Source organism: Pteropus medius, unplaced genomic scaffold (assembly GCF_902729225.1).
Source record: "Pteropus medius unplaced genomic scaffold, Ma_sr-lr_union100, whole genome shotgun sequence".
Lineage (NCBI taxonomy): Eukaryota > Metazoa > Chordata > Mammalia > Chiroptera > Pteropodidae > Pteropus > Pteropus medius.
Window position 1 is genome coordinate 17,616,628 of NW_024351073.1, and position 16,082 is coordinate 17,632,709.

General features: G+C 48.4%; 1 protein-coding gene across 2 annotated transcripts in view; it reads left to right on the forward strand.

Annotated features, from left to right (window-relative positions):
* The window catches only part of ANKH (ANKH inorganic pyrophosphate transport regulator), a 118,570-nt gene that overhangs the window by 78,483 nt on the left and 24,005 nt on the right, over window positions 1-16,082 (forward strand). For both annotated transcript variants that reach the window (XM_039842760.1, XM_039842759.1), the window contains 6 exons: window positions 1,412-1,530; window positions 4,426-4,509; window positions 7,751-7,921; window positions 9,656-9,790; window positions 11,760-11,852; window positions 15,277-15,372. In XM_039842760.1, the coding sequence (XP_039698694.1) occupies window positions 1,412-1,530; window positions 4,426-4,509; window positions 7,751-7,921; window positions 9,656-9,790; window positions 11,760-11,852; window positions 15,277-15,372 (698 nt within the window). The remainder of the gene's footprint in view (window positions 1-1,411; window positions 1,531-4,425; window positions 4,510-7,750; window positions 7,922-9,655; window positions 9,791-11,759; window positions 11,853-15,276; window positions 15,373-16,082) is intronic.

Below are 16,082 nucleotides of genomic sequence, written 5' to 3' on the forward strand. Positions count from 1 at the left end.
CCATGGCTTTTCTCTTTCTGCCACCGGGCAACACCCTCCCTCCTGGATGCATCTTCCTGCTGCCTCAGCAGCCCTGCTGGCCCCAACACACTCCACACCTGACACCTTTGGTTACCTGGCAGCTCACCTTCTGGTTTTCACCTCTGCCCCTCTCATGCAGCGTTGGCCTCCCCCGTCCGCCTTGTTCTCCACGCATCTTCTCTCTTCCTGCCCTCTTCCCCTCGAAATCACTTACTTGCACCTCCTTCCCCGCTGGGGTTCCCGTTCGTGCATTTAAACCTTCTTGATATCATCGCTAAGACCTCTCCGAATTCAGTTTCCGTAATTCAAGACTCATTCTGACAGAAGATGGACGGTCATTTCTTTTTACCAGCTAATGTGGTAATAAGTCGTCCCCCAAGCTTTGAAATGGGGGGAAGGATTCTGACTCCTTCTCCCAAAGTGAGGCTCTCGCTGTGCCCTGTCTCCGTTCTGATTTCAGAACGGCCTGTAGTTACCAGTGCGTTCACATTCATATTTATAAAAGGACGAAATCAGCGGGAACACTTCTGTTAAAGCACTTGTAAAACCACAAAAAACACAGAGCTGAGTATTTTCCTATGCGGCCTAAACGCGTATCGATGAGAGAGAACAAGCTTAATCTTTTATGTTATCTTTGCTCACATCCGTCGGAATGCCCAGCTCGTGCATCGCGATGACCTTTCTCGTGCTTCCTTTACATCTGTTTGACACCTAGGCTCCCATTCGGCCCATAGTGGTTAAGTCCCCATTATGTTCCAGTCACACACTGGTCACAAACCCTGATGTCGGAGGGACTTCAGAAGCACCTCAGAGATATCATTTGTTCACTGGGCAGGGTTATGCCCAACATTGCCACCTGCTGCCAGACGTAAAACGGAACGAAAGGAATGGCGAGTGGTGAAAAGCTTTAAATTTTTTTTCTGAAAAGGCATGGTAGCATCTGGGGATTTTCCCCTTAGTAAATAATTAAAAATATGTGTGAGCGTTTAGCTTCAGACTTATCTATCAAGCCTTCTTTTATAGCATCAAAATAATGGAAACCACCTAAATGTACGGTCCTAGGAGATTAAGATGCTAAATATATCTATGAAAAGAAACGTAGTACAAGCACTGACAGGTGGAAACGTCGTGGAAACGGTTCGGAGTTCACAAGAGCGTATACACGGCACGATCCGATCTTTCTGTTAAAACACACATGCACGCCACCACACGCACCCCCATAAAAAAAAAAAAACCGGTCATCTAAATTTTCACATTTTTCTACCAAAATATATATATATATATATATGGATATATTACATTTAAAATCGTATTTAAACTTTTGAGAGGAAAAGCATACAAAGGTAACTTTTTCTGAATACCACAGTGTATGTTTTTTTGGCTTTTGCAGCCTATAGCGACTTAGGCTACTACATCATCAATAAACTGCACCACGTGGATGAGTCGGTGGGGAGCAAAACAAGAAGGGCCTTCCTGTACCTCGCCGCCTTCCCCTTCATGGACGCGATGGTGAGTAGAGTCGGCTTTTTTAAATGATGACGAAATAGACACAACATAAGACTTAAACCATTTTAATCATTTTTATGTATACGGTTCAATGGCACGAAGTGCATTCGCTTCACTGTGAATCTTCAAAACTCTTCTCATCTTGTGAAACTGAAACCCTGTCCCCATTAAGTCCTAACTGCCCATTCCCCACCCCGCTCAGCCTCTGGCATCTACTCTTCTACTTTCTGTCTCTATGAATCTGACAACTCTGGGTGCCTCGTATGAGTGGGATTACAGGACGTGTCTTTTTGTGACTGGTTTATTTCACTTCGTATAATGTCTCCAGAGTTCACCCGCACTGGAGCATGTGTCAAAATAGCCTTCCTTTTGAAGGCCGACTGATATTCCACTGCGTGTATGCATCACATTTTGTTTCTCCATTCGTCCGCCAGTGGACATCTGGGTTACTCCCCACTTTTGGCTATTGAGAGTTAACATTGCTCTGAACTTGGGTATACGGATATCTCTTTGGGTCTCTGTTTTGCTTCTTTGGGATATATAGCCAGCAGTGGCATTGCTGGACCATGTAGTGATTCTCTTTCTAATTTCTCGAGGAACCACTGTACTGAGTCCCATCGTGGCTGCACCCAGCAGCCGGAAGGTTTCCAATGGACCGTTGACTTTTAACCAGTCCGTCTTGCCAGTTTATGAGAATTGTCTATGTTTGTAATAAGTTTTGACAGGCAGCAAGAGAGCGCATTTGAAAATTTTGATTCGTATGTAAAGTTCTTTGACATATTTAGGATCAAAGGATCAGGCTAGCTTTCTGACGATAAACTTGCCCCTTTTTTGGTTTAAGCACCTAAAGCTTTTTAGAATGAGAATCTCTTGAATAGACGGATGGGATTTCATCACTTCAATAACCGGCTTTTCCACATTAGCTCAGGGCGGCTCACTTCCATAGATGAAATTCTTCGTCATGGTCCTGAAGAGTTCTCAGACGATGCTTTTTTTCTGTTCCTCTGTGTTATAGACATAAGACTTAGCAAAACGAGTATTTCCAGTCATGTCCAATACTGGAAAAGAAGCCCTTTCATTTTAAATTACCCTTGGAAGGAGGCGTAAACATTTTAATCCGTGTGGTTTTCTTACCAGCCCTACCTCATGTTTTATATACATTCGCTACCTGAGGTAAAGGGACATCTGCATTGAGGCGAGGCAGCAGCCCCGAATCCATGGCCGAATGAGGCAAGGTAAAAATACATGCGGGCCATTTTTCCAGACGTCATCGGAAGTCTCGGTTTGCCTGCGGTTAGGTTAGTGACGTGTTCTCAGTGACTCTGTGACAGCTATCCACCAGTTCACAGGGGAGCCCTAAATTTTAAACTCTCAGGTCTGATTCTAAATTGTCGCTTTAGGTGGAGAATTTGGCCATCAGAACACTCGTACCTGGATACCATTTTTTCTCTTCACCAGGTGTGATCACTCCGAGTTGACACATACCCAGAAAAGAAAAAGGCAAAGGGGTTGGGGCCCATAGAACCAGATTCTCCAAGGTGTCCGTGGCGGCCTACGGTGGCACCATAGTGCTTTCAAATCAGTGAGAGAACTGGACGAAGCGATCTTTTTCACCCCCTAAAAGAGGAAAAGCCTGACTTCCTAGACAGAGTCCGTGGTGTTGCTCTAATGGCCGCCCACCCACCTCGTATCACAATCACGTAGAAGAGTTCCAGGCATTCGGGGAATTAGGGGAACTCGGGACTGTGAGCGAAAGTGAACCACAAACTCTTAAGTGCCTTATATCCCAATTCCTTTTAGCTGTCCTTGTTTGCCGTGAGAGTTTCCAAAACTCAGTGTAACCCCAGAACACAAACGATTAGCACCCTTTTCTTCCGCGGTTCACCTATCCATTTCCCCAAAGACCCCAAGAGTAAGAGACTGTTACTAAAAACCAAAATAATGAACATTTATAAAAAGCAGGTCGTCTCTCCAAACACACACACACACGCACACGCAGCCCCTGTATCGTGGTCCTGATATATTGGTAGGAGAAATAATATTTGAAAACCACAGAGCTTATTGTGCAGCTGGCGTTTGGTCAACAAAGACAGCCCAGAAGCTGCTATTTGCAAATGTTATCTACAGTTTGCGTTTCTTTTCACATTTGGCACCTTGGGACCTATAAGCCGAGGAAAGAAGTAGATGTAGCAGCCGCTATGTAAAGTCTTGACACAGACCTATTGAGCTCAGAGGAAATATTGTTTCTGTGTCAGTCCAGATTGGCCTTTACAGGGTAGAAGGTTGATCCTTAAACAGATGCTATCGTGAAGTTCAGAACTTCTCCAAACCTGCCGTCTCCTGGGCTTCTCATTGTCTACTCCCCTTAAAGGACCTTCCTCTTAATTTCCCTTAATGGCACAAAGTGTCGGACCAGATCCTGCCCAAACCTGAAGAGAAGGAAGTAGGGGAACCCTACCCAGTCCCTGAGAACCTGTAGTGATGGCAGTAACTCAGAGCCACGTTAGGGCCCCTCATCCAGGCTTCATCTACGCAGAGTGCTGCGGCTTATGATTCAGCTGCTCGGAGAGAGGGGAACCGGTTTCCCCCATCCCTGGTATCGACTCAGCTTTCCTGCCAGGCGCGTGGACCCAGCCTGCGCACTCGGCTGCATGTAATTGGTATGAACTAAATACTGTGTGGTCACTGATCTCACTTAAAAATCGAACATGGATCTGGCCACCACACCATGTTACAGTCATTTTACCAACCGAAGATTTATCAAACCTGTGCTCCTAAGGTTTAGAGGGAGGGCGAGGGCGTAGAAAGTCTATTTCAGGAACGCCCAATAAATCACAATGACCAGAAATAATACAATCCTGAAGGTGTCTCTCATGCCAAACTCTTTTCCTCCGGCAGGCGTGGACCCATGCTGGCATCCTCTTAAAACACAAATACAGTTTCCTGGTAGGATGTGCCTCCATCTCAGATGTCATAGCTCAGGTGAGTAAGGTCTGTGTGTCGGTCAGAGCTCTCAGAGCCTCTTTCTGGAGGGAGAGAAGCTCTGCTGCCTCCCTTACGTTCGTTCCCTCTGCGTTCCTGCCTCACCCGAACCCAGTGAGGACTTCGATAAATGTTTGTGAAACGGACGGGAGAATGAGCCTCTTATGATGCAAGTCTGCATGATCGTGCTTGAATGAGGGTTTTAGGAAATTAAATTTAGCATCAGAGCTTTTGACCGTGATTTTAAAGAGCTTGCATGTGAGATGACTATAAAGTCACAGCGAGCACATTGTGGGGTGTCCCTAGGGTCACCGCGCACTTGGCTGGGTGGACACTCGGCCCTCTGTGTGGCCTGACAATACATGGCCTGTCGCTTGGTTCTAGGCAGAGCTCTATCTTAATTATTCTTAAATCTTGTCTCTCATGTTGTTGCCACGCCTGACTGCCATTCGCAGGTCATTTCTCCACATTTAAAAAGAACCGGGAAGTCAGATGCCATCGGACAAGAAGAGGCCTTCATCATGCTGTCTGTCGAGTCGAGCCCCCTGGGGCCTGGCACCAGCCCTGGTTTTCCATCCTCCTTTCTGTCTTTTTCCACAAAGGATACTGCATGAAAAAGTTTCAGCAGAAAATTAGATTTAATTCCTGTAATCCATAAATTACACGGCATTCTGATAAGCAGGGATTGGGGAGACTGATTTCTCTCCATAGAGGCGGAGGTTGGACCTAAATGTCTCTGATATTTCCACTTGGGTTCTTTAAAGGCACCCGAAACCTGAATCCCTGTCTTCCATATCAAACAATTTGCTTTTGAGTAAGTTAATGGCACTATCGTCTGGTCAGAAACCGGCAAAGCACCCTAATGGCACCCCTCATCATCACTGGCCTTTTGGATTTTAGTCCTAGGTCCTTTTTGATCTGCCTTCTCCTCCCCGTCTCCGCCGCGCTCGCCCTGGTCCAGGGCATCACCCTCCCCACCTGCAGCACCTGAGGTGCCTCCTCACTCTCCTCCCTCCGTCCCTACTGCGGCCATGGTGATCTATTCTCAGTGAAATTCTGTCCACCTCACCCCCTGCCTGAAACCTGCTTTAAAACTGCTGTTTGATTAACATTTCTCTACCTCCTCGACTAGACTGTCAGCTCCAAGATTACGGGGTCTGGGACTCTGTAAATTGTCATGGCATCCGCAGCGCCTGGCGTGGGGCCGGCACGTAACAGGCTCTCGCTGGGAAAATCCTCACCACTAAGACACTCGGCTTCCCTCCGAAAAGAGTCAGGCATTTTGCGATGACTCTATCAATGCAAAGCCGTAATTCTGGGGTGAGAAGCAAAGGCCCACGGGTTATTTTAAATTGATAAACGACGCGATCCACAGTGAAGATGGAAGCTCCGCGACGCGGTGGACCACGTGGCACCAAACTATTAAAAACATGGCCTTGGGAGCACTGCCGGCGAACACGTCCTGCCGGCCCTCCATCCCTCCGTCCCATTTCCGGGCGCTCCCCACATCTGCCCGCTTTCCCGCTGCTTCCCTTTCCCTTCATGTCCGGATCCTCCTCCTCGGTCTTGCATGGCCATCCTCACGGCCCCGGAGGCTTCCCGGACTCGGCGGAGGAAGGGTTGGTCTTCACGTGTTCATTTCTCATACAGCATGTGTTCAGTCTCTAAACACGGTCCCCTCGGTTTGCAGTGTGCGTTTGCGTGTGTCGGATGATGAGCTCACTGCGGACGGGCGAGTCAGAGTTCGCATGTTAGGACACCATAGAGGCCTCACATTCATTGGCGAAATAAACGGGCACCTTCGCCCCATCACGAAGCCTCAGTCTCTGTTCCAAACACGATGGGTCCGTCACGAGGCTCCCCAGCTGGTCTCTGCAGCCTTCGCTTAGCACGGCGGTGGTTACACTGGGAAGCAACAGGCCTGGCGACGGCCGTGGGCATCTCTGCTCCTGTCCTTCGGTGACCACCAGTGAGAGCACTGCCCCAGTTTGTGTCCACTTATATTGTCCATGCCGCAGGCAGCCTAGTGTGTCCACGCAGCCAAGTGGTGCCTCTGTCCTGCACCTTCCTCCGAGGGCATCCGTGACGGGGTCTGTCTCATTTACTGGTTTGAGAACAACAGCTCGGGGACAGGTATCGGCGTCTGCTGTAAGCAAACCACCTGTAGCATCTAACACTTCTTTTTTGTTCAGTAGAGTCTTGAGGGATCATTCTGCCTTCCTGGGTTCCCTGTGGCAATGATTGTGCTCGTTTAGTGAATCACACTGGGCCTCCGACGTCTTTTTTGAGCTTGCCGTTGCCACTGATTTCACGTGTTCGGGACAAGCTTCCTTTGGACAGGCTCACTCGGGTGGTGGCGTATTTTACATGCCTGTCATTCTGTGGATATTTGGCTATTCAGGTTGATGATGTAGCTCAGGAATATATCACCTTCACACACACACACACACACACACACACACACACACACACACACACACACTCCGCTGCCTGGTCCATCATACTACTTTTGCACCCAGTACGCCTCAGTGGGCTTCTGAATGGGTCGGTCCCAGGAGGACACTGGAGGGAGGCAGGGCTGCTTCTCCGATTTCTGCTGGACAGGAGAATAAATACATTGTCGCATTTACTTCAGAGGTTCTATTATTATATCAGTCTCTCTTGGCTCTATTTTTTGACCTGTTCTACTTTTATAACTTAATACTTTAAATTTCAATTTAGCTTGTTTTATAATAATTCATATTGGTGTTTTGGCAGCATTTTTAGTGAATTCCATCTTATAAAAACTAACGTCTGTTTTTCTATAGTGGGTCATTGATCAGTGTGTGCGTGTGTGTGTGTGTGTGTGTGTAAGATAACTTAGGTCCTCAGGTGTGGATTATATATATACACCTCAGCCTCAAGAGAGAAAAGCTTGGCTGCATCTTTTGGGGCCTGGGGAGCCAAAGTTTCTAGCTACTTTTTAGCGATCACCTCAGCCAGGTGCGCAGTGGCCTTAAAAGTGACGACGATGACAGAGTGCCGTGTAATCGTCCAAAATGCCAGGCGCGTGGCCCTGAATTCTGTGAGAGCCGTACTGAGCTATAGCTGTTCTCTTTCTTCTCAGTGTCGATCGAGGTTTTCGCTCAGAAACCCGTCCGTCCCGTGTGGGTGCCAGACTTCAGGCCGTGCTTCTGTTGCTTGGTTGCTTGGTTCTGTCCCGCACCCCCGTCTGACCGCTTCTTGTCTCCCCATCTCTCAGGTCGTTTTCGTAGCCATCCTGCTCCACAGCCACCTGGAGTGCAGAGAGCCCCTGCTCATCCCCATCCTCTCCCTGTACATGGGTGCCCTCGTGCGCTGTGCCACCCTGTGCCTGGGCTATTACAGGAACATCCACGACATCATCCCCGACAGGAGCGGGCCGGAGCTGGGGGTACGTGCGTAGAACTCGCCGACAGCCTTCTGTACATTCGGGTGGAATAAAGTTCTCCCACCGCCCCTCCAGGAAATGAGAAGTCAGTATAATGAGCACGTGCTCTAAGACCTCAGGTGCGAGGGAGTGTCCGCAGGGACAGACAGCCGGAGGACCGATGCACTCTGGAGATGGAGGTGATCTTAGAGGTCACTCTCCAGCCTCCTCACCTCTGTATGAGACCGAGGTACCTTCAGACAGGTCAGGCCAAGCAGGAGATGCGCATTTATGGTCCTTACTCACCAGTGTCAAAAGTCATTCTGTAGTCCACGAAGATTTTAGGACCCATAGTACCTTTGAACTCGCATTTGATTATTTTTAATTTAAAGCAGGGATTCAGGATTTGTTTGTACTTTCTGGACTGGCCAGACACAGTCGCTCATGCAGGAACCTTCGATGTAATGAGCAGAGCGTTTTAAGTACCATGGGGAAATTTTAAATATGATTCCCACCCTCAAGGAGCTTTATCCCTCGTTTGACAGATGAGACCAACACAAAAGCAGTAGACATGAATCCAAGAAAGAAAATAGATACCGTGAGAACAGAAGAGCCTCTGAAGGTGAGGGAAGGGAGGTAGTAATAGGCGCTGGACGCCGCCTCGATGGAGGCGGAGCTTGGCCTGTGCCTCAAAAGTCGAATAAGAAACAAGCAAGGTATAATCTGACACAAGTGACCAATGCATCCTTTTCATCAAAGTACTGACAGTGTCTGATTTGTATGTATGCTGATCTTTTCTCTTCTTAGATAGGAGGCGTCGTTTGGGTTAGTTTTCCTCTAGCTATACGGCAGATAAGCGTGACAATATATAGCACCGAATAAATCACCACACTCCACCCCCTGATCCCACCTTTGACCACGTCACGTTCGTCCTGTCAGAACGATAATTATATTGCCCACTTAACCTGGATCCAGGTCAGGCCACCAGTAAAACCATATCTAGTTATTTCCATCACAAGAACAGCCACATCAAATTGGCCTTCATGCTGACGATCCATCTCTTAACATGCAGCCACCAGCAAAGGGACATAGGTGGCTGAGATGGTCCCATGACGTGTCTTTTACCTTCATAAACAATCAAAACAACAGTTAAATAGTGAAAGCCAGGCTTTAAAGATGATGCCCATCTCCTCTGTAGAATTCTTAATAGATGGCATGTTCTTTGCCATACTTTTATTTTGCCAATGCTTCTGAACATGTGTTAGAGCTTTGAGAGTAAGAACCTCTGTAGTAGATTTACATAGTGTCCAAATAATTAGGCACATTTGTGAGCTGATTCCAAAATAAATAATTTTTTTACTTTCAAGTGTTACCTTTTACTGACATGGCTTCTAGCCAGTCAACTTGATGATTTAAACAAAGACTAATTTCCAGGCTGTTCCTCAGGCCGTGGAGTTGGGATCTGTCTACTTGGGTTAGAATTGCTCTGTTTGGAAAACAGTGGTTTGGATCCATCAAGGCCAAATGTGTGTCGATTTCACAGTAGCTTGCCAGCTGTCTGAGTGAATTTTATTTCAACTGTCCATACTATTTTAATTCAACCTGGCTTGACTACAGAGGCATTTGCTTATATTATTTTTAAGCATAACGACTTGACTCGCTGTTGACATCAAAAGGAGCAGCCTTGACTCTGAATCGTCGTCTTTCCTGTTCCGCTTCTAGACTGTAGCGAACCTCATTCTCCATTTCTTGATGCAGGGAGACGCCACGATAAGGAAGATGCTGAGCTTCTGGTGGCCTCTGGCTCTCATTTTGGCTACGCAGAGAATCAGCCGGCCTATCGTCAACCTCTTCGTTTCTCGGGACCTTGGTGGCAGTTCTGCAGCTACAGAGGTAGGGTGGTTTCTGGGGACGTGGGCGCTTGCAGTCACCTCACAAAGAACGGGGACTGGGGAAGCCGATTACAAATTTGCTTCCAGTTCATCTTGAGAGCCCACGTAGTTCTGCGATGTCAGATTTATGTGACGTGGTCCCCCTAGGAAGCCATAAGGATCCACATTGTCTGACTCTGGCGCAATGGCCTTTCCATGTTTTCTGGAGTCAGCACTGTGGTTTCAGGATGATGGACCAGGCCAGCGCAGCCGCAGGAGGGAGAACAGCCAGAGGGGGCGGGTCGATGCTCCCATTCTGACCCACCAGCTCTCACCTGTTCTTTCTGTGCCCCCTGCACATCCCGCCCAAGCCCTCGTGGCTTCGTGGCTTCCTGTGCTCGCTCGTCGGCAGCCCACCCCCTGCAATAAGCAGCCCCGTGACTGACTCACTCACAGGTCAAGAAAGTTACCTGGAAACTGGCAGCTGCTCCAAAGAAAGAGTTGAATCATTTTTCCATCTTTCAGGCATGGTATGAACAAATCATTTGTTTCCTTCACTGCCCTCTGGAGAACTAATTCTGTCTCTGGAACTGCTGATCCTTCAGGAAGGCCTGTGGCTGCTCATTAGAGCCTCCTGTTTACGCGCTGCCCTTGACTGCTCTGCCAGCAGGGCTCCGGCCGGGGTCTCCTGCCAGTTTCCTCGTCCTGGGAAGCAGCTCGTGTTGGCTGGGAAAGAGAAGCACATAAATCATGAGCACACTAACTCTTGCCTCAGTTCGGTTCTGGATTTTGTTTTTTGAATCATGAATGTCATCTTGGGTGGCGTCTGTAACACAGCAGCTTTTTCACTTAAAAACTGCAGTTTAAGTTGCCCAGTAAAAAAGTATGTGACCCTGTGTGCTAGAATTCTGTCTTCCCCTAAAAAAAAAAAAAAGCAACTTATATATTAAGAGATGTTCTCGATGGACCTTGATGGCATAGAGACACAGCACATGGGGTACAGAACAGACGTTTATTGACCATCTGCTGATACGCTGGCATGCACGTACATGTCCCTGGCTCTCCAAAACCATGTCCATGGGTGTTGTCTTTCTCACGGTTCTGCTGGAGGGATGGAAGGAGAGGCTCATGCTTCACGCAGCTGGTAGGTGATGAAGTGGAGGTGTGAACCTAGGTCCACCTAATTCCAGCACACCGCTCCCAAGGCAGTTTCTTCCAGCGGGGGACTTCCCCCAGGTTCCTGGCATGGCTGTTTCGTTAACTAAAACAGATGCAGCCTGCACCTCTTTGCCTGCTAGCTAGGGAGTTGAACTCTGCCAAAAGGTAGGGTTAGATGCTTTGCTTTCATTTCCTTTTCATTCACGTAAGAAAAGAAATTCATTTTCTTGGAAGAACATCTTTGGCTTCCTGTAAGAGATAGTTATTTAGTTTTCTTAAGTTAAAAATCAAAATTGGGCTATCCTGGCTGAACGGATTAGAAGTGAGTTGAGTCCGAAGGAGAGCACGTAAAGTCATCAACAAACACATAGATTCAGCCACCCCGAAGGACAAGATGAAGGCATAGAAGTGGATCCTGAGCAAAGACTGTCCGGCAAGCAGACAGGACTCAAAATCATACTCTGAGACCCAAGAATTGGGCTAGACTAGAGGGTTCGGTTTGGCTCTATGGAAAGAGCAAAGATCCTGGAGTTTGGACCTGGGTCGAGATCTTGGCTTCTAGAGCGAGCCATCTGGACCTGGATCTGCTTCTCATGAGATTCGTGTAAAATAAGACGCATCTTCCTGGTCTCCGGCTCCCTCTCTGGGCCCCCTCACCTCCCCTCCCAGGGACAGAGTGATGCACCTGCCCCTTCCTCCCGCTCCAGGGCTGTCCTCGTCACCCAGTGAGGAGCGATCTGTCACCGGAGGCCGCACCTGAAACAGCTCGCTCTGCCACGGCAGGTACTGGAGATGCTCCCTGTGATACTAACTGCTGGCTCTTCCTCTTGCAGGCAGTGGCGATTCTGACAGCCACGTACCCGGTGGGTCACATGCCATATGGCTGGTTGACGGAAATCCGCGCTGTCTACCCTGCTTTTGACAAGGTGAGAACCTGTGCGGCGTGGTGTCTGAGACGCACGCTTTAAAATGAGAGCTTGATAGACAGGGATCGCCGGCGAGGAGCGTTTTCGTGTTTCCCAGTCTCACCTCCCTTTGTAAGGTTAATGTGGCATTGGGGGTGTCGAATGTAATGGTGGAATATTTCCCTCAGAGAATGGCAGAGGCAGCTTAAGCTTACCTTGATGCTGAGCTGCCGTGCCTCTCCAAACTGATACTCACGGTTAGGTTATTCCTGTTGAGAAATTTATTTGTTTTCAAAAGGGAAACTATACTCTCAAAAAAAATGTAATACATTGGATTCTGTTTCTGTGGTTTTTTTTTTTTTTAAGTTAAACTCATATTTTACTGACTTCATTGCTGATGTGAAGATGGATACAGACAGGAAGCGTGTGCTTGAGCTCTTAAGCTCATGGGAGTCTCCGGTGTGCGGGGCACGTGCACGCTGAGGTCGTCCACGCAGCAGGCTTGGGTCTGGGGTGGTTTGGGCGCAGCAGACTTATTCTGGCCGAAAGCCTCTGCTGACGGCAGCTCTGTCCTCCTGCTGCTGCTGACACAGCTGAAGGAGGCATATAACCCCTCGGGCCTGCATCCTTCGGCTGGGTCATGACCATCCTGCTCATCATTCAGCAAATGTCTCTTTTATTAAAGCTTAATTATTTGAACCGGTAGACTTATATCCTAAAAAAAAAAAATGGCTAGCAAAACAGACCCCCAAAAAGATCACATGCGATGATTTAAAATAAAAAAATAAAAAAAATAAGAAAGAAGCACACAACCTGCCAGTTGTACTCTTCCTGGCAACTGCTTGGCCTTGAACTTCTGTAGAACTAGCTCGGAGCCATGGCCAGGGTCATTTCAGCTTATCCCAGCAAGAGCCCTGGGAAGTGAGAAGGGGAAGCGTGTTCTCCAGCAGATCTCCTTCCTCAGTTCCCACACTCATAATCACCCCTGAATATCAGCTCACCTCAAAATACTCTAGGGGACCGCCACCACACAGTCTCACGAGAGTGGGGCGGAGGCGTTGCCCGGAACTCTTTACCGGGTGTGGAGCTTCCCCAGCAGACTCTTCGCTGGACCCTTCGCCATTCGCAAATGTTCACTTGCAACAGCAGGTTGCAGAGCGTCTCCTGAAAACGCATCCGATTCCTGCTTCACAGGCCTTTGAGAGTGGACTTCAGAGGCAGGAGTCACCGGCAGGAGAAAGATGAGGGTCTATGCTTGAGTGAGCGTAATCCAGTCTGCTGTTAGAAACCATCGTTTTCACCTCAGACACGTGTGTACAGCAGTAAATCGTAGAAAACCAAAATGGTCTAAGTCTTCTTGCTAAATTTCTAGCTCTTGGAGAACAATGTTGTCTAATAAAACCTGATGAGAATAGCAGGCACTAAAGTATTAGAACCTGCTGGCCGTGAAAGTCTCATCTGAAATTGCTTTTGACTACCTGAAATAGTAACACTTAACACTGCCATGCTATACAGTTTCTCTAGGAGCATCCAAGGAAAACATCGTTTTATCCATTATTGCAGAGGTTAAGCGCCATGAGAAAATTTCTTGAACGAGCATACATCTAGCCAGAAACTGGAGTCGCTCAGAACACTTGAAACCTCACCCATTATTTGCAGGCATTCCACCGAGCCATTTATGTGAACGTGTCTACTCACCCCAATCTGAGACACCTCTCTGCGGGCTTCCAGAATTTGCTGTACTAACGGTTGAAATCCTTAGCCTCTTTGTGGGTTCCAGAACAAGAGATTTAACATTTCTCGCATAACTTCCGGTGGTTCTAGCTAAATACTTAACTGGGAGTTTTCCACCAGTACAAATGCTCTCTCATGATCAGTGATCACCTGCAAAGGCGTCTATTTCTCAGCAGACTGGGCAAATGAAATGAAACACAAAGTCTACGCTAAATGCTATTTCTGCAAGAATAAACGAGCATGGATCGTGTAAACCGGCATGTAGCATGTAGCATGCTAGTTTAGTCATGCGAAGTATCTGCTCTTTTGAAAATCAGAGTGTGCCTGAATAAGCGTGGCATGTCACCGTCTCCACAGATGACATGTGTGCTTTGAGCTTGCTTTGTTCTTTTCAGGGTGGCCTTCTCGTTCAGCCCGCCAGGGCACCGCTGTCACAGATCCCTGGGTGAGCGGAGGTGGACAGATGTCCTACCCACTGGGAACTGCACTTTGCCGTGACAGCAGTCTGCCATTCAGAAAAGCAGAAATGCTTTAGAAACCGGAAATAGAATGTCAGCTCATCCAGAGTTTGTGCTGGTGGCATGTGCAGGGGGAAGAGACTAGAGAGAGTGCCTCCGAAATAAAGGGGACAGTCAGTTCTTTTCTAGCTGGAACCTGGAATGTCTCTGCTTTTGTAGGCTGCACGCGGGACCCAGGTGCTCGGAGGGCATTCTTGTCAGCTCCGGGACTTACTGGATCCAAACGAGGCACGAGTTTTTTTTCTCTGATGTTTTTCATAGTCGAGGGCCAGGCACTGGTTTTAATTGGGTGATGGGCACACTTAGGAGTGGCCCTAGGGTGGCCTCAGCAAGCCTCAGAGTGAGGTTCGTACAAGAGGACATTTGCTTCAATTCAGTCTAACTGAGGCTTTTGAGCACCTTCTGTACTCAAGCTAAGTCTCAGGAGCCGAAGAGATGGGTGAGACACATGGCCCTTCATCTCGGTGGGCGAGCCCACACCTCGCAAGGGCTTGGACACGGGCCCCGCATACTGGATGCCAGACCTGCTTTCAGGGAGCTCCGGGTGGTCGGCACGACAGGACGGGGCCGGAGTCAGTTCGGAGGGAAAAGAGCAGAGAGGCTTAGGAACAGAGGGGCTGCGAAGATGATGGGCCTTGAAGAAAGGGTTGGTTTTGACAGTCAGAGGCCCCAGTGAGAGAAGGAGGAACAAAGGCACAGAAACATGAAAGCACCAAGAGCGTCAGGGGAGGAGCAAGAGGCTCCCTTTGGGACACAGTCGGAGAAGTCACACAGTGAGGAAGCGAGTCCATGTCAGGGTGAGCGGGGCCTGGAATGCCCGGCCCAGCTTACAGTTAATTTGGTAGAGAGGACAGGGCCCGTGGGTCACCGAGCAGGGCCATGGCCCTCAGGGAGACGCCCACGGTGGCCAGGACTGGACTCGCCCAGGCGGGTAGTGAAGGGAGGGAGCCAAATCAGGAGACATGGCTGGTGTTCAGTCTGGACCTCCCCCTGGTTACTATTCACGCCCGAAAACTCGACAGCTGTCTGAGAGAGACTCGAAGTGACAGCCATCTTCCAAACTGTCGCTTGGCAGCTATACTTTCTTTAGACACAACCACTAAAACAGAAACAAGATGCTCTCGAAAGTTGTACGCGTGGTCAGCCAGGGACAGCCCAGAGCCCAGTCACGACTGTCTTTTTCTCCCCTCCAGAATAACCCCAGCAATAAACTGGTGAGCACAAGCAACACGGTCACGGCAGCCCACATCAAGAAGTTCACGTTCGTGTGCATGGCCTTGTCACTAACGGTAAGGAGAGCGACCCCCCACACCGCACCCCCCGTTTTTGTTTTGGGGAAAGGAGAAATGTTTCTATTAAAGGGAGACATCTCGAATTCCATAACGTGATGTTACTCTAGATTAATAACAACCTCTACAGCACGTTTTCGTTCCAAAATATGAACCATTGTCATTCAAGGAGCCCGTTGCACCTGGGAACACAAAGTCGACTTCTGGCGTTTCTCGGGACTTCCAAAACGCTGGCCAGAAGCAGACTTTGCCTTCCATTTTAATAATACTCGTGTTGCTGAATAATTTCCAGACCATTCTGAACATCTCGCGTCAACCATATAACCATCCCCATCCCTTTTCCAAGTTTAATTGGTGGCATTTCAGTTTCCCCAGTGAAAGTTCCCGTCCTAAGTTCACTTACACCGATGCATCCTACTTACTTACCCATCGTTCCACACATACGTGTGGAGCCCCTGCTGCATCGCACGCCCTGTGCCATCTTCACGGATACAGCCGCGAGCAGTCGTGGGTCACACTGCTCTGTTGACAGGGCCTGTCGGTGACTCTGCACAGACTGCAGTAAACAGGATACGGCCTTCCTTTATGAACTCCCGTGAGCAATTCAGATGTAGAAGATAACGTGCAAAAAACACGGAGAAAATACTTACGCGCTCTATAATCCAAAGCATGGTATATAATTTCAGATTTCTTATAACAGTTATTAACGG